Source organism: Salmo salar, chromosome 08 (genome assembly GCF_965601325.2).
Source record: "Salmo salar chromosome 08, fSalSal1, whole genome shotgun sequence".
Classification (NCBI taxonomy): Eukaryota; Metazoa; Chordata; class Actinopteri; order Salmoniformes; family Salmonidae; genus Salmo; species Salmo salar.
The window spans coordinates 22,636,998-22,662,949 of record NC_138298.1 but is presented as its reverse complement, the minus strand read 5'-3'; the positions used below and the strand labels follow the sequence as shown (position 1 = coordinate 22,662,949).

Sequence of the window (25,952 nt, the reverse complement as noted above, 5' to 3'; positions counted from 1 at the left end):
TGTGTTTTCAAGGTTCTGTTTCAGCTTTATATCTGGCAAAGTGATCTGATAAGGAACAATCTGTATGTATGTATATTAACTGAACAGAACAAAAAACCCTGCTAGCACTGGGAGTCATAGAGGCCTGGCTTTGGCAGACAGCCTTTCTTGTAGGGCCTTATCAAACTGGGTTATGGTGGTTGCTGAAAAGTGCATGTGTGAACAAACAGGTACAGAGTGGGATTACATTCCATTCACTAATTGCCTATCAGGTACAGTATATAGACTACATTATAACTGTCAATTCATCATTTGAGAGCGGTATAACTCTGGATTGAAATACATAACTTGATTAACATTTAGTGCAAGTTCACATTTACTTCAATTAGGAGAACATTTTATCAACACGGATACTCGCACGCACAAAAATGCACGCATGCACGCACTTCCCCAAAACTCAACCCCACACACTTCCCCACAACTCAACCCCACACACTTCCCCACAACTCAACCCCACACACTTGCCCACAACCCAACCCCGCACACTTCCCCACAACCCAACCCCGCACACTTCCCCACAACCCAACCCCGCACACTTCCCCACAACCCAACCCCGCACACTTCCACACAACCCAACCCCGCACACTTCCCCACAACCCAACCCCGCACACTTCCCCACAACCCAACCCCACACACTTCCCCACAACCCAACCCCACACACTTCCCCACAACCCAACCCCACACACTTCCCCACAACCCAACCCCACACACTTCCCCACAACCCAACCCCACACACTTCCACACAACCCAACCCCATACACTTCCACACAACCCAACCCCGCACACTTCCCCACAACCCAACCCCGCACACTTCCCCACAACCCAACCCCGCACACTTCCCCACAACCCAACCCCACACACTTCCCCACAACCCAACCCCACACACTTCCACACAACCCAACCCCATACACTTCCACACAACCCAACCCCGCACACTTCCCCACAACCCAACCCCGCACACTTCCCCACAACCCAACCCCGCACACTTCCCCACAACCCAACCCAGCACACTTCCCCACAACCCAACCCCGCACACTTCCCCACAACCCAACCCCGCACACTTCCCCACAACCCAACCCCGCACACTTCCCCACAACCCAACCTCACACACTTCCCCACAACCCAACCTCACACACTTCCCCACAACCCAACCCCGCACACTTCCCCACAACCCAACCCCGCACACTTCCCCACAACCCAACCCCGCACACTTCCCCACAACCCAACCCCACACACTTCCACACAACCCAACCCCACAACCCAACCCCGCACACTTCCCCACAACCCAACCCCACAACCCAACCTCGCACACTTCCCCACAACCCAACACACTTCCACACAACCCAACCCCACAACCCAACCCCGCACACTTCCCCACAACCCAACCCCACAACCCAACCTCGCACACTTCCCCACAACCCAACCCCACACACTTCCCCACAACACAACCCCGCACACTTCCCCACAACCCAACCCCGCACACTTCCCCACAACCCAACCCCACAACCCAACTCCACACACTTCCCCACAACCCAACCCCACACACTTCCCCACAACCCAACCCCACACACTTCCCCACAACCCAACCCCACACACTTCCCCACAACCCAACCCCACACACTTCCCCACAACCCAACCTCACACACTTCCACACAACCCAACCCCACACACTTCCACACAACCCAACCCCACACACAAATCAGTGAAGAAAAAACCTCAATAGGATCAAAACTCCCAGAGAAACCCAAACTTAAAATGCCAAAATCCATATTCAAATAGAAATGTGCTTATCTTCCACAACGTTCATTTGCAATCAATGGAAGACATTTGGTATTCATTGGCTTTTCTGGGGTGACTGAACAATGCATGGTGAGAGACATGGTATTTCACACTCTGGTCATATTTGCTCTTCTTAACCGTGGGGTCAAGGGACCAAGCTATTTGACTGCGACAAAGCCCATCCAGAGCCATTGTTATTGTATTAGGATTAGACCAACAATGACTCAGATAGTTGATAGTCTAATAGGCTAACTCACAAGGACTCAGATAGTTGATATTCTAATAGACTAACTCAAAATGACTCAGATAGTTAATAGTCTAATAGGCTAACTCAAAATGACTCAGATAGTTGATATTCTATTAGACTAACTCAAAATGACTCAGCTAGTTGATATTCTATTAGACTTAAAATGACTCAGATAGTTGATATTCTAATAGGCTATATGAGTCATTTTGAGTCTAATAGAATATCAACTAGCTGAGTCATTTTGAGTTAGTCTAATAGAATATCAACTATCTGAGTCATTTTGAGTTAGCCTATTAGACTATCAACTATCTGAGTCATTGTGAGTTAGTCTATTAGAATATCAACTATCTGAGTCATTTTGAGTTAGCCTATTAGAATATCAACTAACTCAAAATGACTCAGATAGTTGATATTCTAATAGACTAACTCAAAATGACTCAGATAGTTGATAGATTAATAGACTAACTCACAATAACTAAAATAGTTGATATTCTAATAGACTAACTCACAATGACTCAGATAGTTGATATTCTATTCGACTAACTCACAATGACTCAGATAGTTGATATTCTATTCGACTAACTCACAATGACTCAGATAGTTGATATTCTATTCGACTAACTCACAATGACTCAGATAGTTGATATTCTATTCGACTAACTCACAATGACTCAGATAGTTGATATTCTATTCGACTAACTCACAATGACTCAGATAGTTGATATTCTATTCGACTAACTCACAATGACTCAGATAGTTGATATTCTATTCGACTAACTCACAATGACTCAGTTAGTTGATATTCTAATAGACTAACTCACAATGACTCAGATAGTTGATATTCTAATAGACTAACTCACAATGACTCAGATAGTTGATATTCTAATAGACTAACTCACAATGACTCAGATAGTTGATAATCTATTAGACTAACTCAAAATGACTCAGATAGTTGATATTCTATTAGACTAACTCAAAATGACTCAGATAGTTGATATTCTATTTGACTAACTCACAATGACTCAGATAGTTGATAGTCTCCGGGTTTATTCTCTCTCTTCAGCTGTTTGCATTTCGGGTAGATTTGAAAGTTGTGAACCATCCTTAGGGGAGGATTGTCTATACTGTGCCGTGTGATGCATTTGAAGGTGTTGCGTCTGACAGAAAATACTCTAAGGGTCAGTTTCTCAGAGAGTCCACTAAACACACTGTATAATATCAGATGAATGTGTGTTCTAATCCAGGACTTGGTTTAAACTGTCTCTGTCTCAAATTTCAAATCGCTCGCTTTGTTAGCTTATTCTACTTTTGCTCACCTCTCAATCTCACGTGAGAACTTCACTTCACTCTGGTTCTCACCTTCACCTACTGTGGAGATCTAAGGACCGGAAATCCCCTGAGAGAAAGAAACATTGCGCTCTTCAATACATCTGTGATCTCAACTGAGGGAAAAGTGCAAGTCAGAGGTGAAATGCTTACGGTTGGAGGAGTGGTTTTTATGTGTGATACTGTATGTTTGATCTAAAGTAGATGAAAAAACTGCAAGAGGAGGAGTGGTTTTTATGTGTGATACTGTATGTTTGATCTAAAGTAGATGAAAAAACTGCAAGGCTATACGCTCACCGCTGATTTGAAGAGGATGAGAGGAGTTGTCTGTACTGCATGACTAGGGTTATAAATCTACTGGTCATTTACCAAAGTTACTGGAATCTACGGTAACGCTGGTAATTAACAGGTCGTCTACGGTAACGCTGGTAATTAACAGGTCGTCTACGGTAACGCTGGTAATTAACAGGTCGTCTACGGTAACGCTGGTAATTAACAGGTCGTCTACGGTAACGCTGGTATTTAACAGGTCGTCTACGGTAACGCTGGTATTTAACAGGTCGTCTACGGTAACGCTGGTAATTAACAGGTCGTCTACGGTAAAGCTGATATTTTGCGCTTTTGGATATAAGCATCAGTTCCCAGAAGGCAGGAGATGAATTGATGCATCGTTCTTTCACTGATCGCCATCATCATCATCACCACCAGTAGCAGCAGTAGCAGTAATAACACAGCATCTGAGAACCCGTAGATCGTTGTAGATCTTTCTTTGTTTCATAGTGTGGGTTTTCTGTTTTAAACTCCCCCCTATCCCTTTCCCTAAGGGGAGTCACAGCATCCCCCCAGCCCAGTGACAACCCTCCTCCATAGCCTTGAATCCAAGATGAAAATGGTGAAATAATCAGTTTGGATCCCAGGCTAACTTCTCCCCCCACTGCTGCTCTCACTCCCAGGCTCTCTGGAGGTGAAGTCTTGGTGAGTAACGTGACTGTGGATCAAACCTCTCTGTGCTTTCATTAGGGCTCTGTCTCCCTCCCTCCCTTTGGACCGAAGCTCCACAGCCATCTGTCTGGACTGTGGACACACACCAACCCAGGGAGCCAGCATGGCTGTGTGTTTGTGTGAGTGAGTGTGTGTGTGTTTTGAGAGTTTCCGTGGAAACGCCATGGGTAGACCACCTAATTGATCCGGGTTCATACATTATATGGTGAAAATTGTGATGCTGAATGTGTGGTGTTGCTTGGCGGACTATGGATTGTCAATAAATGATAGATGAGCTACTTAGGGCGAACACAACACAGCACTACAAGCAAATGTGCAAACAGACATTCTATGACAGACTACTCATGCATATGACATAAACAACTATCCAACGGACAACCATCTATCAATCTCCCCATCCAACTATATCTTTCCCCATACACACCCTACCACAAGCCTCCCTCACTCCGCCCACCACACATACCACCCACACACACACCCAACCACCGAGACAGACACACAAAGTTTGAAGTTCCAATCAGAGGAGCAGGGCCGGCGCTGACCAGGCCGCCTGCGTGTCTAATCAAGGATGAGGGGAAGCGGTGACAGAGAGAATGTACCAATTAAGCTGTCTGATTGGGCTCTACTCCACTGTGGCAAAAACAATCTCTCACTCACTCACTGCAGCAGATTGCAAATCTGACAGCACCAGATGTAATTCATAATTACACGGATAAAACACCAAGTGTCTTGTCCATAAAACTCTGCGCTCGTCGACTCGCAATTCACTTTTGTTGGCTTTGGCGTTTTAATGATGATTTATGGACAGTGGGTATGACGAGACGTGTGTGTGTGTTTGGGGTGTGTTTAACCCTAGAGCTCGATGTCTTCACGGCAGATGTTTTGTAGTAGGTGACAGTACGTTTTAAGGGCAACTTCAGGTCATTAAAATACACTTGCTGCAGCCAAATATATTCAGCAAAATACAGTATAAACAATCATCTCTGAGGCAAAACACATGTTCACACTCAGAGTCACTGTAAAGGAGATTTTCTACAAATAGCTCCAGTTTTAATCCCGCTGGTAGCTCACCTACCAGGCTTCACCTCCCAGGCTTCACCTACCAGGCTTCACCTCCCAGGCTTCACCTTGCCTGGTTACACACTAGCACAGCAGGAGGGAAGAGCTCTAAAATGAGCTCCCCCGTGGTGCTACACACATCCAGATGGTGGCATTCAGCCCAGCACCTCCAGCACCCGGGGGGGGGGCTATAGATCCAGACAAGTTAAGCATAGCACTTCTACCCGTACCTTTGAGCTCCATCGTGGGGGAAAGGAACATGGACAGAGGGGGTAGATTGTGGTGGTGGTTGGAGACCTATGTGGCTAGAGATCCAGCCAGGGGCACTAAGCAGCACCCCCACCCCAGGCTTGGAGCTAAATGGTGGGGAAAGGAACAAGGAAAGAGCTGGTAGGTGGTGGTGGTTCTGGTAGTTATGGTGGTAGAGGCCTACTCACCTTTCCAGCCAGGGTCTTGAGTGCCTCCCTCAGCCCAGCCATGGAGTGCTGCTGGGCGGCCTGAAGCAGCTGGTCTGCCAGGCCAGAGATGAGAGGCTGGAGATGGCCCACACTGTGCAACACCTCCTGGGCCTTGGCTGTGTGCTCTGGGGAGTAGTAGATGCACTGGTATGCTGTGCTGAAACTGAAGAGGGAGACAGAGAGAGAGAGAGAGAGAGAGACAGAGACAGAGACAGAGAGACAGAGAGAGAGACAGAGAGAGAGACAGAGACAGAGAGAGAGAGAGAGAGAGAGAGAGAGAGAGAGACAGAGACAGAGAGAGGAAAAGAAAACAGTCAAGATTTTAGAGGATTGTAAACAGCAGTGTAGACAAAAAACGATAAAATAAGAAACATTGTAAAAACTCAGAGGTTTTACTGTTTATTGCATGCGGTTAAATTTGACTGTATGAATCCAGCTAGTTTCAGCAGTGCTAAACATATTCAACTATTTTACAGACTCAGACATGTTCACCATAGAATATATATTTGACTCTTCTAACTTGACCGGAGAGAGCGAGAAGTGAGAAACGAAGGAGATGGATCAATGATACTGTAGACAGAGGCTGGGCCTGGGAGTTATTTAAATTTAGATTAAATCAATGACCCGCCCACAGAGTAACCAATGTCCAGGCATATTGCAAACCACCTGCAAGAACAGATTCATTTCAGTTCATTCTGCCTCCAATCAATAGCCAAACCATGACATGTTCCTATATGTCATTAGTAAGCAGAATGTATACATTCCACATACAATTATTTTGTCCATTTAGAACAGTGATGACTATGGATCGGTTTGTAGTCTAGATAATAGGATAATCACAAACAGTCCACTGGTAAATGTGTTCTAGTTGGATTCATTACCGCCACAATACAGTGTGGGGTATAGTCTGGATACAGTAAGTAAAATGTTGCTCTAGTTGCCTGAAACTGTATCATAGATCAATGCTTTCCAACGCTTCAATCTAAAACCACCTAATTAATATCTGCAGCCAGATGAAAATGATGAATTATTAATACTTTTTTCATTTTTAGGGAAGCGTTTCACCCTCAGATGAAACGTGTTTTGTCAGTTCATAGATTCAGGGCACATCAGTCCCAATCAAACGTTCACCTCAAGTAAAGTTTCAATGACTTTCATTGAGTTCTCCACAGTGATTTCCTGCCATCAGACCAAGCGTGTGCGTTAACGAGGCAGTGATTTGAGGCAGTCAACCCTCCCAGCTAGTTTAGATTCAGCTCTGAACAGCCTGTATGTAGGCCAGACCCTGGAGCCAGATCCCAAGGCATAATTGACTGAAGACTGAAAAGAGTGAATGTCTTGAGAACGAGAGAGCGAGTAGAAAAGAAGAGTCCTCAAAGCAATCTTTTATGACACATCCCCTACCTGCTTCATCAATACAGTGCCAAAACCTGGGGACCTTTATTACTTCAGGTGTACTGGGGGCTAGCTAGCTGCTGCCAATGTAGCATCCGATTGGTTAGCGCTAACAAACCCTGACCTTGTCATTACGGCTAATGAGTTCTCTGGAGATAGGCCACCCGCTGCTGCCCAAAGACAATCAGACTTCGGCCTCTTATAAGATCCAGTACCATCGTATCCCATCTCTACAGAGTAGCCTAGCCTATAGTCAATACTAGGGAAGTTGCTAGGGAATACTAGGAAAAAAGACAACATTTGTTTGAATGATCCTTTACGTAAGTCATTTCGTTAAAACTTGGGCATTCTCTTTGAGTTGTTCTTATTACTACATTATGCAGGAGGGTACAAATGGAAGAAGATAAATACAACAGAACACCGCCGGAAAAACGACATTGTCTGAGTGAGTGAGTAAGGGAGACAGAGACTCATAAGCTAATTCCAGCTGCATAACAACACTGTTGACTCATAAGTACAAATCCAGCCATTAGCTATCCTGTGCAGTGGATAATCAGTGTTTACACATGGTCCCTACCGCCTGATGCCACAGGAGAGCATTGACCTATATCGGAGCTGGTTATTGGAGGGAAACCATAAATTCCTCATCAGGATGGCCTGTCAGTCCATTAAGCTAGCTGGCTTCCACCAAAGCCAAGATGGCTGCCGACAAGCACAGTGAAGAGAACAGAAACCCTGCTTGTTAAGGGATAAGCTTAAAAATGGACACCCGACCTGGAATATCCTTGTTTACAATGGTGGAGGAATTTGTTGTTAGGTGTTTAATCAAGAAGCAAAAGATTTTGGCTGTGTTTCTTAGCGTTTACTGGCAATTTGCTGAGCCACAAGCTAGCTAGTTAAATGTAAAATACATGTTTGTATACACGTTATTACTCTGCAGATGATCTTATATCTCCGGTGGGTTACATCTGAGAGAACCAGAACCTCCCAGGAGGGGGTGGGGGGGGGGGGGTCTTTATCAACCCAACTCTCCCCCAGACACAGCCTCCCTAGTGGGCTAGCTATCCCACACCTCGCTCTCCGCCCTGGAGCATCCACCCACCCACTCTAGACCTACCTATTAGGAGGAATTATCAAAACTAGCAAATAGTAAGCAGTCTAGCAAAACGTCCTCCCTTGATGTTCCTAAATGATCAATGGGAATTGGTTATGACAGTAATGAGAGGGAGAGAGGGAAAGAGAAAAAGGAGGAGAAGAAGAAGAAGCAGCAGCTTCTCTTCTCTAATTAAGCCCGTGTCTCCGGCTCATTGATAATTAATAGTGGGGAAGGAAATTAATGAAGAGCTTCCAGGCCTGCTGTTGACAGCCAGCAGGAGCAGAACACTGCATCGGAGGACGGCAGGACTGAGGCCCACAACTCCCCGGGCCAAAAAACACACTCTGTCATTGAGACACAGACAGGCCTGGCACTGTATGGCAACTTATCCTAGACCAGTCTGGTCACTGCCAAAGCCCACTCTGTCATAAGTGAGAGGACTGGATAGCAACTGATCCTAGACCAGCGTGGACCTGACCAGGCCAATGCCATTGCCAAAACCCACTCCGTCATAGAGACAAGGCTGGAATGCAACTGATCGCAGACCAGTTAATAGGGCCACTGTCAAAGTCCTCCTCCATCAAACAGACATACAGCCAGCACCAGTCTGATGCCAGAACAGCCTGTGTTTGAACATGATTGTGTCCATTGGTTCCTCAGGTCTGGTTCCCCAAAGCCCAGTCTGTCATAAGACAGTGCTGGATAGCAACTGATCTTAGAACTGTTTCTCAAATCAGACAAGGACCAACAGCCACTCTCTCACGGGACTAGGCACTGACTTCAGACCAGTCCTTACTGTAGATCTGACCAGAGCTACTGCCACAACCCACACTATCATATAGGAGGACAGGAGCATAGAAATATGAAATGAAATGCACAGGTTCTTACATCTGACCAGGGCTACTGACCTTCATCACACAGACAGACAGCCTGATGCCAGAACAGCCTGTGTTTGAACAAGATGGTGTTAATCAGTTCTCTACTGGTTCTAATACACAACTTATTTTGCTCCTTTGCACCCCAGTATCTCTACTTGCACATCATCTTCTGCACATCTATCACTCCAGTGTTAATGCTTACCTCCCTAATCTTACTACATTTGCACACACTGTATATAGATTTTTCTATTGTGTTATTGACTGTACGTTTGTTTATCCCATGTGTAACTCTGTGTTGTTGTTTTTGTCGCACTGCTTTGCTTTATCTTGGCCAGGTCGCAGTTGTAAATGAGAACTTGTTCTCAACTAGCCTACCTGGTTAAATAAAGTAAAAAAACTGCCAAGGTCCTCCCTTTGAAACCAATAGGCATCTGTCTGTTTAACTAACTGCCTGGGAATAAAAACAAACAAACACACACACACACACACACACACACACGGAGAGAGAGAACGAGAGAGAGACGAGAGAGAGAGAGAGAGAGAGAGTACTGAAGTACAAGAAGTGCTTCACCCTCCTCTCAGCAGTGTTCCCCCTTACAGAACCTGATGATGCACATTAAATAAACCTGGGCTCCAGCCAAAGTAAGCGTCTCTTATCACTGTACAAAAAGCTGAATGATTCAAAGGAGGGGCTTGTTAAAGAAAGATTAGTCCACAACGTCTACAGGGTTCAATTAAAAAGAAGAAAAAAAGAATAATCGGTGACTTTTCAAACAGCCATTTGGGTGGAAGACATGCATTAACGAAAGCTAAAAGCACCTGCCCTGTATGTAAATAGCTTTGTAGGATACTGAAGGGGCCCGAAGTGCAGCTGTTAATTTAACTTCCTTCAAGGCCCCATACTAAGAAGATATCGCTGGCTCTGGCTGTTGTATTCTGTAGGTACAACGCCAAGGCTCCCATCCCGCTCTCTCTCCCTCTCCCCATCTCTCACCCTCTCTCGCACACTCCTCCTCTATCCCCTCTTCCTTCCCTACCCGCTCTCTCTCTTCACCATCTCTCCCGTCTCCCCCCTCCCTCCCTCTTCCTTCCCTACCCACTCTCTCTCTTCACCATCTCTCCCGTCTCCCCCCTCCCTCCCTCTTCCTTCCCTACCCGCTCTCTCTCTTCACCATCTCTCCCGTCTCCCCCCTCCCTCCCTCTTCCTTCCCTACCCACTCTCTCTCTTCACCATCTCTCCCGTCTCCCCCCTCCCTCTTCCTTCCCTACCCACTCTCTCTCTTCACCATCTCTCCCGTCTCCCCCCTCCCTCTTCCTTCCCTACCCACTCTCTCTCTTCACCATCTCTCCCGTCTCCCCCCTCCCTCTTCCTTCCCTACCCACTCTCTCTCTTCACCATCTCTCCCGTCTCCCCCCTTCCCTTCTCCCACCCCTCCCTTCTCCCGCCCCTCCCTCTCCGCTCTCCCCTCCCTCGCCGCTCTCCCCTCCCTCCATCCTTGCTCTCTCCTCTCCCCCTCCCTCTCCCCTCTCTCTTCTCCCCCCTCCCCCTCCTCTGGGTGTTCGAGGATGAATGGCTCTTTTTTTGCCCTCCTGGTTCCACCTCCAGGTTTTTCCTCTCCTCCATTTGATTCATTTATGTCATTGAATAGTCAAGTCTCACATCTAGACTATTGTTCCCTTTAATCAAAGACGATTACAAAAGGCTCTTGTTCAAAAGCAGGGTGTCTGTCTGTGTGTGTCTACAGATTAGGTCTAACCTCGCTATCTATTTTCATAACATGACTTAATTTCAATTTATTTCAAAACACAAAACACGGTCTTCAACAGCACATTGAAGAGCACCTCTTGGCAGATACGCTCGAGTCAAAATCAAAATGTCCACCGTGGCATAACATGCAAATTAAGTCACGGAAATTGATTTTCCCCCATTGAAAGAAAACATGCAACTCCATTAAAATGCCAACGAGGCAAATAGAAGCAAATCCAAGATAACCATGGAGAGTAGCATGAAATCCCATGTTAGTGAAATTACTGACAAATGACTGGATTCTGGGTCAGACATGAGATGGGGCTTGGCAGTTGGCCGTTCCTCGGTTAGCCAGGCGGAAAATTGGAAAATATAAGCTACAGTTAGCTAAGTCAAATATGAGACAAAAAAGTATCCCTGGGTACTCCTTCCTTGCCCAGTCTAATCTCTATTTCAAAGCAATTGATTTTACTTCAGTGGACTCTCTTCGTTCCAAAATATGCTTATCGTAGTGTATGCTAACAGATAAGCGTTGACTACTGGGCAAATTCACTTGTGCAGTTTTTCTTCAAACTTCTTTTCTCTCGGTTTCATTCCTTCTTTCTTTCTTTCTTTCTTTCTTTCTTTCTTTCTTTCTTTCTTTCTTTCTTTCTTTCTTTCTTTCTTTCTTTCTTTCTTTCTTTCTTTCTTTCTTTCTTTCTTTCTTTCTTTCTTTCTTTCTTTCTTTCTTTCTTTCTTTCTTTCTTTCTTTCTTTCTTTCTTTCTTTCTTTCTTTCTTTCTTTCTTTCTTCCTTTCTTTCTTTCTTTCTTCTCTTCTTCTTTCTTTCTTTCTTTCTTTCTTTCCATCTCCTCTTCCCCTCTTCTTTGTTGAGCTCTAAACTCAGTGTAACTAATTGGCTCTGACATGGTCCGTAATGACTCAGCACTCGACAGAGAAGCTTTGGGGGAAATCACCTCTCATTTCCTCAGGCATCACTCAAGTGGCCACACGCTGAACCCATGACAATCCCCCTCCATCTTACAGCATGGGAAGGGCAATCGTCGACAAGTTACAAAATGCTGATCTCAGATCGGAGGACATTAAGGCGGCCATCTTGATTAACGACCCCAGCGCCTAGCTGTATTCTTAAAAGTCTCAGAGTGGGAGTGCTGATCTAGGATCCGTTTAGCAAATTACATAATATTGAATACGATTAAACAGATGGGGGAGGGCCTGATCCTAGATCAGCACTTCTTACTATGAGATGCTTTATGAATAGCTATGGGGGATGGTGGTTGGGACTGTTACTGTACTGTCACTGTTCTCAGTTCACCTACATCACTATATTACCCTCATCGGTGTGTTTGTCAGGCCTGTGACGGCCCCGCTCGATGAGAACAAACTAATTAGACATGTCTTGTCCGTCAGAAAGAGAGACTCTACATCATGCACACAGCCACAGTCCGCGATGGGTGCTAGGTAATTGAATCAAACAGACACAATTCAATCACAGTCTCTCCGAGTGTCAATAGGGACGACTCAGGGTTATTGCGAAGGGACCTGGAAGATCCAAAATGGCCACCGCACAGAGAGAGAAGCCGTTGAGTAAATACAAAAAGCCTGAGTCAGTCAACAGTCTCATCGGCATTAGGGCCTATGCCCCTCCAGTCAAATATAGCTGTCAGTGGCAAACAGAGCAGATCCCAATTGAGTCAAACCTCCCAGCTCAGCTGTCACTAACAGTACAGTATAGCCTAGCCCTACTTGCACAAATCAAATCTTGATGTCAGGACCAAATTAATCTGTCACTACCAATGCTGGCCCTGCTACATTCACCTGTCGTTAGCAGAACAAGCCTTACATGAAAACCAGTCAGAGACAGACTTAGACCCATCCTTCTCTGTTAGTATCCTCTATACTATACCTCTCCACCCAAAAGTGGGCCAATCCAAAATGGCACCCTATAACCAGGCCAAAAGTAGTACACTATACTGTACATGGAATATGGTGCCTTTTTGGACAAAGACACTTTAATGCTTTATTTAACCAGGAGGGTTGCATTTGGGTATGAATCTATTTTCCAAGGCAGCCCTGTCTCTGCTGCATGCTATGTGTTGTATAATGAGGCTGTCTCACCTCTTCTTCTCTGCCTCATGTCTGCTCAGTAGCCGCTGTAGCCCTCCGCCCTTAAAGCCCTGGAAGTGGGCCGCTGGAGCCCCCACCGTGATCACGTCATAGAATGCATCTGGGAAGGCAAGAAGGTGTCCCGCCTGGGGTTAGTGGGAACTGTGTTGTACAGTACAATACACCAAGTAGAGAGGAAGGGATGGGAAAGTGAAGGGGGTTCAAGAAGGAGGGAAGGGTTTGAGAAAAAGACAAACACATGAGACTTATATCAACTTTTCTTCCTCAGAAGGAAGGTGGAAAATAGTCATACAAGGTTTTGTTTGGAATGTGTAATGAGGTCAGACAGTAGTGTGGAGGGAGTGAGTGAGTGAGTGAGTGAGTGAGTGAGTGAGTGAGTGAGTGAGTGAGTGAGTGAGTGAGTGAGTGAGTGAGTGTGGTGAGTGAGTGTGAGTGTGAGTGTGTGTGTGTGTGTGTGTGTGTGTGTGTGTGTGTGTGTGTGTGTGTGTGTGTGTGTGTGTGTGTGTGTGTGGTGTCCTCCAGTGTGGTGGTTTAGTGCGGTGGAGGTCAGCTAACGAACGGCCTCTGGGACGGCAGAGCAACCAGCCGCCACAGAAAGTCCTGTTTGAGAAGCCCCGTCGACAGCAATTACTGACAGCGCTGCTCTGAATGCGAAGGTTGGGAAGGGTATTGGTTGGCACTCGCCCCACGCTTCCGTCTTAATGATCCCATGGTCACCGACATGGCCCCCCTTGTCCCCCACCTCTCCCTGCTCGGCCCCTGGGTTCTCAAACTTCCCAGCTCCCCTTAATTGGCTACTGCCTCACAACATACAGCGACACAATGAAATACAATGGTGAGCCGGCAACATCACTCACACGGGCCAATTTGCTCTAGCTGATTTCTTAGTGTGTCCCCCCTCCGCCCCCCCGTCTGCCACCATAAATCGACTGGAGAACCGTAGGGTGGGGGGGGGGGGGGGGGGGGGGGGGGCTGTCTCTCTCTCCCTGGGAGGATAAATTATTGTGGGCCGGTGAGATACATTTGAATAATTCATACTTAAACAGGACATGGGAATGGGTTAAGGGAGATAAAATGTCCCTTTTACATAGCCCAAATGGAGTTTATAACACTGTTTCCTTACTCTGCAATTATTGAGAGGCTGAGGAACAAGGTGCTAATATCTTGCAATCAATGTCTTAGCGTTAAGTAGAGTTATTATTGAGTTAACCTTAGCGCAGAGATGCACAGTTAGAGAACAAGCATATATGCTATGAATATTGTGAATAACATTTACCATTAAACATTTCACCAAATAATAATTCAAGGAAAATTACTCAAAAATGTGAGGACTGCGGTTCGTATCCATTTAAAAGTAATCACATTTATTACAGTTACGTAATAAGAATACAGTTTGCAAATGGTACATACCAGAAATTTTCACGATAAAAAGGATACAAAATATCCTTTTTAAAATAAGTCTTAACAGCATAGAATATTCACCACTATGACATACAGTACCAACTTATATCAGGTTTACCAATGACTCCGTGATCTAAGTTAAAGCTCAACTTTTATTCTTCCAAGAGCGCCAATTCTCTGTATGTCCTATTGTCTAATTAACATCACTTTGACGGCCCAAAACATTACAACAGACATGAAAACCCACACGTTCTCCGATCTAATCACCACACCTCAACACCTTATGATAAGAGCACACCTGTGTTGCTCTTCTTTGAACTATCCGCCGTCCGACGAACAGAATGGCAGTTTCTCTGTAGCAATAAATCCATACGCTTACAGTACAATGAAACATATCAACCTTCATAGCTCTTCCTGAACTCTTGAAACAATCCAAACATTCATTTCGTCGATTCAAGTCTCATCAGTCTTTACACCTCTCCTGGCTTCAGTGACCCTTGGACATCTGTGGGAATGTCTCTTCATCGAGATTGCCACAGATGTGATAGCCCCTAGATGGTCTGTCATTCAAACAATGCCATAAATGGTGACTGAGTCATCACACTGTGCTCCCACGCTAGCCAGTCGCTAGTCGCTAGGATCACCTTCTCTCATTCTTTCACTACATGATCAATAGTGGAACGCAAATCCAAATGCAAAAGCTATGCATGGTTTGGTTTGGTTTGTTTGGGAGGAAAGAAAAACCAAACTAGAGGAAATACTACTATAATTCCTAACAAGCACAGAAAACTGGGTGACTAACAGAAAGGACGTTGATGTATTTGTCATTTCCATGGATGGATGTTTAACACATGCTTTCTTGGAACGTAAGGCAAAGTGAATCGTTTTTCACCCCCCAAAAAAACAACTGCCCAAGGGAGGGACCAGACTAGACTATGTGGAAGCCATTGTATCAACAAACAAAGCATCACCATGTGTGTTCAATAGCTATTATGTCTTCTGAAACCTGGCAGCAGAAACCAAGCTGAACTGAACCAGGAACGATCTCTTTCAACACATTCTCCCTCTTTCTCAAGGGTGGTAGACTTCTGACTAACCCTTGTTTTTGACCAGTCAGTCAGTGGTCATGGTTTTGGCTAACAGCTCCATTCCCCTTATTCTCCTTATTGTACGTCCCTGATGTGCTGAGTAGTCGAGATCTGTGTCAAGGCTTGTCTAGCCTTCAACTTTACTATCAATCAAATGGTGAGAGAAGTCGAAACTGAGGAACATTCCCCAAGAGCTAGCGCGTTTGCAGTTACTGAGCGCATCCCAGAGCTAGCGCGTAGAAGCGGTCATAATGCATTTTGACAAGTCTAGGACTGAACTACAGAGAGGTGAGTATTGGGGTTGGTTGTAGAGGGAGATGGAAGCTCTAAGCCAGGCTATTCTGTGTATTCCCTCTCAGGGCCAAACGCGTAGGCTTCATTAGACCATTGTCTGTCGGTCGGTCGGTCTGTCAGAGTTAATGCACCTGTCAGCACCCCAGATGCCTCTGATCCGCGCCTTGTGCGCTCTACTGACAAGAGAAGAAGTAGAGCAAAGGACATGAACTCTTGAACTGTAGCGGCTGTAGGTGACGCTCAAGACCACAGTGCTCATTCCCAGCAGCTGGAAAAACCTAAGTTGTAATAGTCAGGGTTATATTCATTAGGGCACACCATAACCCTGAAAACTAAAATGTACATTTCTTATTGGACAAGTCCCGCTAGTCCTTCCCTGTTTTAATCCGTTTTTGGTGCCTAATGAATGCAACCGTATGCTTTATAAGTAAATTTGGACACAAACCTGTTTGTCTAGGACACATCACCCTCATCCTCTGGGTGTGCAGGTTGATAGGGATGAACTCTAGATACCTCTGGGCCTTGCTGCAGCTCGGCTTGAACGACGGACCTGGAAAAGATAGCAAAGAAAAGATGTGTCAGTATTGAACACATTGCAAACCATTAAGATGCTTATAATTGAAAGAGGCTTTCCACGTCAGGCAGAAGCCCTCATAGTAGAGCCCAGTGACACCCTACACTCCTTCCCATCTGGTCTTGCAACGCTTAGTGGTCTCTCTCAAATCGACACTATTAGCTCAACTTTAAAGCGTCACTGCATCGTGTAACTAAGAATACGCAGAAAGCATCAAATTCAGCTTCTTCATCTTCAATGTCATAGATTACAAGATCATGTTATCAAACTCATAGACCAAACACAGAAGCCTGTCGGCTGCATGCCACCAATCCTTAAGGAGTCACATCCTTGAGTACAGAACTGTTTCGTCTGGACCCAGGAGTGTATTCATTACGCCGATTCTGTTGCAAAACTTTTCTTAAACGGACGCAAACGGAACGAAACTGGGAAGGACCTACCTGAATTTGTCCAATAGAAACTCTTGTTTTTGTTGCAAAACATAACTTTTTGCAACTGTTTGGACGAATGATTACACCCCAGTTCATTACTATCCTGTGCTTCTTATCTGGCTGAGCATGTAGCTCCAGTTATGACCCTCACATGTCAGCACAGACAGAAATATATACATTCTAAAAATACAGCTATTACAATCCTGCAAACACCTATATCTTCTAATGGACACGTTATGCATAGCTACTGTATAATCACTTTAAAGCCTGGATTTACCTTCCAATGCAAGATATTTAGAAATATATCACAGATACCAGAGACTTCTCCGCATTTCAAAACCAGCTCAATTTCAAATCAGGCCTTCCAAAGCATCCACTAATGTACAGTGTAATCCTTTAAGCATAGGATTTGATCCCCTTTTGCACCACTTGCTTTGTACCAAACTTCCAATTAAAACTGTACCCCCAAAAGATAAAGCCCAGGCTTATGCTGAAGATGAAAATCTGACGCTCCACGCCGGTAGCGTAAATCTTAAATATGCAAATAGAGCTGGCAAACTTTCTTTGAAATAGGGCTAAGCTTTTAAGAACAGTCAAATAACGCAGGCTATCTGACATTTTGCGGTGTTTGCTGAAGGAGAGGGTATTTGTGTGAGTCGAGATAAAGGTAGGAAAAAAAACAGGTACACACACACACGAGGGAAAATCGTATTCTCCTCAAACAAACATTTGAAGTTCTCTTCCAAATTAATTCCACATCAGAAATGATTGGGTTTTCTCTCGATTCGATCGGAACTCTGTGTTTCCAGCTCGAGAGATTCCACGCAACTCAAACAATCAATCAGACATTCAAACATGTTGATGTGTCTGCATAAGGACTGGATGCATACACCCTTGTCCTGTGTATTCCATTTGAGCAGATAGGTTTATACATCCCATTCGTCAACATAATGTTGGAATCCCATTTTAGACAAAAGTCCTTTCAGCCTATAATAAACTGTTCCAAGTAGATGTTTGCGGTGCTAATTCCAAATATATATCCACAGGGAAAAGCACACTCAGGATACCAAAGTTATATGTTCAGTAATTTCATTTATTTAGATATCCTGCCTGTGCTTTTCCCTGTGGATACATATTTTACATCCCATTTCCCCATCCCACCCAGCGTTAGGAGGACCCAGTGAGCGTTCACACGTGCAGGAGTCAGTGTGCTGTCTAGGACACCACACGTGTCCCCACTACCACCCATGAAACATTTAACTGATGTCTTCCAGTTGGCTACACTTACAACATGCTACCCTGATGCTAGCACATCTGGTCTCCAGCTGCTTACTTACAGATGTCCACACAGTCTCCAGATTATTGACTGTACATTTTTGTACAGGCCCTACACGGGTTGCTAGCTAGGGTTCAAGTCTGTTTCATTCCTTTGCCATGTGTGATGGCCAAATACCAAAATTATATCCGGCTATTCGTTTAATATCTGTATCACCACCCTTCAAAAGCTCCTAGTTTGGCAGCCATCTTTATATTCTTGTTTCTGACGTCACATATTCATCTGTAGCATTTAGCTAAACATGCCCTATGGCCTCTCCCAGCTGTGCTAGGTTGAGCGATCTCTTACGGCTAATGCTAAAGTCTGCCAGGGGCCTTGCCATCACTTTAGCTCAGTGGGCTGCCGTCAGTCACTCTGTCAACTGTGTGCACTGGGGACGGGGGCTAATCGAGCTAGCGACCGGTGCGGGTTAGACGAATTAGCCGTATCAAATTCCCATCTGTTTGCCCAGGTGGTCAGTCTGTGTGACAGGAGGGAGCCAGGATACTGACCCACACACAGCTGGCTGGCCAGAGTGGAGGGGGTTGGAGTGGAGGGACTCTCTCACTCTGATTTAACCCTGATCTTACCAGGTAAGTTGACTGTGAACACATTCTCATTTACAGCAACGACCTGGAGAATAGCTACAGGGGAGAGGAGGGGGGTGAATGAGACCATTGGAAGCTGGGGATGATTAGGTGGCCATGATGGTATGAGGGACAGATTGGGAATTTAGCCAGGACACCGGGGTTAACACCATGGGATCTTTAGTGATCACAGAGACTCAGGACACCGGGGTTATCATGGGATCGTTAGTGATCACAGAGAGTCAGGACACCCGTTAAACATCCCATCCGAAAGACAGCACCTTACACAAGGCAATGTCCCCAATCACTGCCCTGGGGCATTGGGATATTTTTGGGGGGACCAAAGGAAAGAGTGCCTCTTACTGGCCCTCTAACACCACTTCCAGCGGCGAGCCAGCAGTGGGATGTAGGGTCTCTCTCTCTCAGCCTGAAGACACATTATGTGAGCCGTGAAGACACATTATGTGATGCCTTTGGATCGCTAACTTCGGAAACGGTTGTTCAATCCACTAACGATTACAGATGGTGGCATAAAGTACCTTCTCCTTCCTGTACCAATCCATCCATGAACATAGTCAATATCCTCTTTGATTAGGGCCATTTCAACCATCTGGAGAGTTCAAAAACCTTTTCCAATGCAGTATCACACATCCAATATGTAGCAGCAGTAGCAGCAGCAGCATCCAACCAGGCCCGGTAGCTAGCTAGCAACATAGACTTTAAAGAAACTTAACAGTAGGGGGGCTGGTGCTGAGGAAAGCAGAGGAATGCAGCGAAAGCCTCAGGACACACTTGGCACAGCAAACAAGACTCCCAAATAACCCCCGCCGGGACAGGAGGCCTGGGTTCAGATTGATGCTGGGATGGATTTGTGGATTTAACATTTTTCCTATTCTCCCTCCACTCCTCTTGTGCGGTGCAGACAGGGATCAATTTTTTTGGGGTGGCTCAGGGAATTCTCTCAGAGTGTATCCGAGGATTTCCTTTCATTCAAATAGCAGGCAACTTAGAGCTCCCACCGTGGAGGAACTGGAAACACACTGGTGGTGTCTGTAGACTGTCTAAAATATACAGAACTACAGTGGCTCATACACTGGCTCATACAGTGGCTCATACAGTGGCGACACAGCTCACAAACTACTTCATCCCTCTGGCTCCTCTGTAACAATATAACAAGACTATTTAGTCTAGAAGGGGGACTTTGCTCTGAGGCCGTCACCATGATTGAAGAGCGAGTGACAGACAAGTCTTCACTGTAGCTGACCGATGGCGTAGGAAGGCCAACAAACATCCACTAATGGAATTATCCAAGCTTCTTATTCGCCGGCCGGCAAACAATAGGAGTGGGAGAGATGATTAATGAATGAATGGAGTTATTATAGCATCTGAAGTATGCCGTGGTCATTCCAGCTTATTACGTATGAATAAAAGGAAAACACCACCGTTTTTTTTTTTTTAACTGTGGAAGATGATTTTTTCACTCACACCCCCCCCCCCCCACACACACACACACACAGGCTACTGGTACACAATGCAGTGCGTCCATCCTCCTCAAACCCCCACAGACTACTGGTACACAACGCAGTGTGACCATCCTCCTCAATCCCCCACAGGCTACTGGTACACAACGCAGTGCGTCCATCCTCCTCAAACCCCCACAGGCTACTGGTACACAACGCAGTGCGTCCATCCTCCTCAAACCCCCACAGGCTACTGGTACACAACGCAGTGTGTCCATCCTCACTCCTCTTCAATCTCACTTTCCCTCTCTCACTTTCTCACTCTCTCACTTGTCACATTGTAACTAGCCACCACATACACACACACACCTCTTTCTCTCTCCATCTTTCTTACATCTCTCTATCCTCCCACTCCCCACCTTTCCTTTAATCACATTAGGTATCAATAATTAACCTGGTTGCTGCCCGGCTCGTTTAGCGTTGTCTGTCACTGCACTGACTTAATGCGGCGCTGGATTATAGGCGGCGAGGGCCCTCTCCTCTGCTGCACGGTGTCCAACGGCTAGCAGCTAACTTGATCATCACACAATGCAGCATCTGGCCATGCAGGGGGGGGGGGGGGGGGGGGGGGGATGGGTGGAGCGGCCATCGTCGCTCATCAGAGGGTCGCAGGGAAAAAACACCTTGACAAATATCTCATTATGGAATGAGAGATGTGGGAGGAAAAATCTATCACTCCATCAGGATTCTATGGCCGCTGGGACCCAAGGAAGCTGGGATAGAGGGTCGATAGAGGGATGGAGGGAGGGATAGAGTGAGAGAAAGGGAGAAAGAGAGAGAAATTGAGAGAGAGTTGTTATGGCTCGTGCTGTGACCCATCAAGCATCGTGTTGTGGAAGTCTATTGAATTTGGTCGAGGACAGAAATAGATAATTTCATAGTGCCAAATAATATCTGTCATTTTGTATAACAGAGTGGATGTATGTAGGTGGGGGTGAAGGTGTGTGTGTGTGTGTGTGTGTGTGTGTGTGTGTGTGTGTGTGTGTGTGTGCATATCAGATGAAGCCCACACACACACACTCACTCACGCACTCGCACACGCACACACACACACACACACACACACACACACACACACACACGCACACACAGAGTAGCACTCAATCAGCTTCCCCTTGTCAACAAAATGATTATCACGTAATTCTTCATTATCCCCCTTAACCCGCGTAGAAACTTTGTTGCTATGGAAACTAACACAGCAGAAGACAGAAACACTGGAGAGTGTGTTTTCTGCTCTCCAGGAAGAAGGGAAGTGGTAAAGAAGAAATAAAGGTGACTCGAGGCGGTCATCGGTCCCCAAGGCCTCAGTCCTCACCCAGTGTCATTTTTTTACCCAGGATTAAATTCCGGATCTAGTCGACACACATCAATTATTCAAACATTAGTCAGATGAGTTCAACTCAATATGTGACATTGACTGTCTGTACGATAATGTAAAATATGTCGTTCTGTTTTATATAGGGCTGGGAGGGTTGTTTTCCTGGCTATGTGACCTGACCACATTATAGACTATTAGGCCCAGAGTTTATCTTATTCAGGTCTTCTTTCTTGTTCAAGGCATTAGCTGCTCTTCCCGGGGTTTATTATCGATCCCCATTAGGTCCTGCCAAGGCAGCAGCTACTCTTCCTGGGGTTTATTATCGATCCCCATTAGGTCCTGCCAAGGCAGCAGCTACTCTTCCTAGGGTTTATTATCGATCCCCATTAGGTCCTGCCAAGGCAGCAGCTACTCTTCCTGGGGTTTATTATCGATCCCCATTAGGTCCTGCCAAGGCAGCAGCTACTCTTCCTGGGGTTTATTATCGATCCCCATTAGGTCCTGCCAAGGCAGCAGCTACTCTTCCAGGGGTGTCACGACTTCCGCCGAAGTCGGCTCCTCTCCTTGTTCGGGCGGCGTTACGTGTTTTATGTGACGCAGCAGGCTGGTTTTCCACGATCCGTGTTTATTTTCACGAAGTACGTTTATTTGATAAACTATAGCTTTTGTGACTGTTTTCGCACTTTGCACTTTTGCCATTTTTGCTGGAGGTTTTGAAGCAGTTGCGTCCGTCTGTTGTTTGCTCCTGCCTAAATAAAGTGTGTGCCTGTTCACAACTCTGCTCTTCTGCACCTGACTTCGCTACCAGTACGCACACCCGTGACATGGGGTTTATTATTGATCCCCATTAGTGTCACGTCCTGACCAGCAGATGGAGCTATTGTATTAGTTTTGGGGTCAGGACGTGGCAGTTTTTGTATGTGAATGATTGTGTTGTTGATTGGGACTTCCAATTGAAGGCAGGTGTGTTGAGTTGCCTTTGATTGGAAGTCCTATATAGGTGTGTGTGTTTTTCTTTGGGGTTGTGGGTGGTTGTTTTTGCACTGCGTTTCATAGCCTGCAGAACTGTTGCTGTTGTCACCTTTATTGTTTTGTCAAGTGGATGCTTTAAATATGAGTATTCACATACCTGCTGCGCCTTGGTCTTCTCTCCATGACAACTATTGTTACAATTAGGTCCTGCCAAGGCAGCAGCTGCTCTTCCTGGGGTTTATTATTGATCCCCATTAGGGATCGACTGTCTTGGTATGCTATATATATATATATATATATATATATATATATATATATATATATATATATATATTTAAAATTTAAATACACTATATTAGGCCCAGTCTCTGGAACTTTGGTTTTCCTAGATATGGCTACTATACTATGATCACTACATCCAATGGATCTGGATACTGCTTTAGAGCAGACTTCTGCAGCATTAGTAAAGATCTGATCAATACATGTGGATTATTTCATTCCTGTGCTGTTTGTAAATACCCATAGTGATTTCATGAACCTTGTTCCTTAGGCCACATACAGTATATTAACGTGGGCTATTTTCTAGCACTTGTCTGGGATGCTTGATTGTTTTTAATCACTTTAATAGGAGGCTTATCAGAGATAGACATGACAGTAACTTAATTAATATTTTTTAATTAGGGGTGGATCAGCTTAAAATTACAGGAAGACTGTTGCTTCCATCAATGTAATTGTCTGCATAATTTCTGTGCGTGTGCGTGATTTCCTGCAAGACAGGAATGTCAGTGTTCTGCCATGGCCAGCGAAGAGTCCGGATCTCAATCCCATTGAGCATGTCTGGGACCTGTTGGATCGGAGGGTGAGGGCTAGGGCCATCCCCCGCAGAAATGTCAGAGAACTTGCAGGTGCCTTGGTGGAAGAGTGGGGTAACATCTCACAGCAAGAACTGGCAAATCTGTTGCAGTCCACGAGGAGGAGATGCACTGCAGTACTTAATGTAGTTGGTGGCCACACGAGATACTGACAGTGACTTTTGATTTTGACCCCCCCCTTTGTTCAGGAAGACATTATTAATTTCTGTTAGTCACATGTCTGTGGAACTTGTTCAGTTTATGTCTCAGTTGTTGAATCTTGTTATGTTCATACAAATACTTACACGTTAAGTTTGCTGACAATAAACACAGTTGACAGTGAGAGGACGTTTCTTTTTTTGCTGAGTTTACTTCTATGCTCGCTTCAAGGCAGATAACACTGAGCTATGCATGAGAGCACCAGCTGTTTCCGGATGACTGTGTGATCACGCTCTCCGCAGCCGATATGAGTAAGACCTTTAAACAGGTCAACATTCACAAGGCCACAGGGCCAGATGGATTACCAGGACATGCGCTGACCAACTGGCAAGTGTCTTCACTGACATTTTCAACCTCTCCCTGCCCGAGTCTGTAATACCAACATGTTTTAAGCAGACCATCATAGTCACTGTGCCCAAGAACACTAAGGTAACCTGCCTAAATGACTACCGAACCGTAGCACTCATGTCTGTAGCCATGAAATGCTTTGAAAGGCTGGTCATGGTTCACATCAACACCATTATCCCAGAAACCCTAGACCCACTCCAATTTGCATACTGCCCCAACAGATCCACAGATGATGCAATCTCTATTGCACTCCACACTGCCCTTTCCCACCTGGACAAAAGGAACACCTATGTGAGAATGCTATTCATTGACTACAGCTCAGCGTTCAACACCATAGCACCCTCAATAATCTAAGGACACTGGGACTAAACACATCCCTCTGCAACTGGATCCTGGACTTCCTGACGGGCCGCCCCCAGGTGGTAAGGGTAGGTAACAACACGTCCGCCATGCTGATCTCCAACACAGGCCCCTCAGGGGAGCATGCTCAGTTCCCTCCTGTACTCCCTGTTCACTCATGACTGCACGGCCAGGCACAACTCCAACACCATCATTAAGTTTGCAGATGACACAACAGTGGTAGGCCTGATCGCCGACAACGACGAGACAGCCTATAGGGAGGAGGTCAGAGACCTGGCCGGGTGATGCCAGGACAATAACCTCCCCCTCAACGTGATCAAGACAAAGGAGATGATTGTGGACTACAGGAAAAGGAGGACCAAGCATGCCCCCATTCTCATCGACGGGGTTGTAGTGGAGCAGGTTGAGAGCTTCAAGTTCCTTGGTGTCCACATCACCAACAAACTAACATGGTCCAAGCACACCAAGACAGTCGTGAAGAGGGAACGACTAAACCTCTTCCCCAACAAGGAGACAGAAAAGATTTAGCATGGGTCCTCAGATCCTCAAAAGGTTCTACAGCTGCACCATCGAGAGCATCCTGACTGGTTGCGTCACTGCCTGGTATGGGAACTGCTTGGCCTCCGACCACAAGGCACTACAGAGGGTAGTGCGTACAGCCCAGTACATCACTGGGGCCAAGTTTCCTGCCATCCAGGACCTCTATACCAGAGGAAGGTCCTAAAAATGGTCAAAGACTCCAGCCACCCAAGTCATATACTGTTCTCTCTGCTACCACACGACAAGCGGTACCGGAGCACCAAGTCTAGGTCCAAGAGGCTTCTACCCCCAAGCCATAAGGCTCCTGAACATCTACTGAAATAACTACACAGACTATTTGGGTTGCCCCCCCCCCCCCAATTACGCCGCTGCTACTCTCTGTTACATGTACATATTACCTCAATTACCTTGACTAACCGGTGCCCCCGCACATTGACTCTGTACCGGTACCATCTGTATATAGTCTCGCTATTGTTATTTGACTGCTGCTCTTTAATTATTTGTTACTTTTCTTATTCGTATTTTTTAAACTGCATTGTTGGTTAGGGGCTTGTATGTAAGTATTTTACTGTAAGGTCTACACCTGTTGTATTTGGCACATGACTAATAAAACTTGATTTGATGTACATTTGCAGCTGGACTAAGACAACTCAGCGACACAATGGTAGGGATTATCTGAGCAGTGCTTGGGTCATTGATAAGTCATTGCCTCAGACTCCATCTCTTTACCAAGCAATGATAAGTACAAAGGTATCCACTGCATCCCAATCCACTGGAGACATAGGAACATGTGTTTGTCTGTGTGACAAGGACGAAACGTGAAACATCGGCAATTACAGAAACGTTGGCAATGTGGTAAACAAAAACAAGAAAAGGCCAAACAAAACACAAAGACGATTCAGCAAGGGTGTTCACAGAGAGGGACTTCAGAAATGCTTGCTTCTTCCCAAGGGTACCTCTACTCTTTTTAGAGGTAGAGAGCA

The 25,952-nt window shown here is 45.7% G+C and overlaps 1 protein-coding gene across 9 annotated transcripts in view; it reads right to left on the bottom strand.

Moving 5' to 3' along the window:
* The window catches only part of LOC106610235 (type II inositol 3,4-bisphosphate 4-phosphatase), a 188,340-nt gene that overhangs the window by 35,051 nt on the left and 127,337 nt on the right, over positions 1-25,952 (bottom strand). For all 9 annotated transcript variants that reach the window (XM_045722771.2, XM_045722773.2, XM_045722772.2 and 6 more), the window contains 3 exons: positions 16,380-16,484; positions 13,143-13,251; positions 5,890-6,073 (listed from right to left, as the gene is read on the bottom strand). In XM_045722771.2, the coding sequence (XP_045578727.2) occupies positions 5,890-6,073; positions 13,143-13,251; positions 16,380-16,484 (398 nt within the window). The remainder of the gene's footprint in view (positions 1-5,889; positions 6,074-13,142; positions 13,252-16,379; positions 16,485-25,952) is intronic.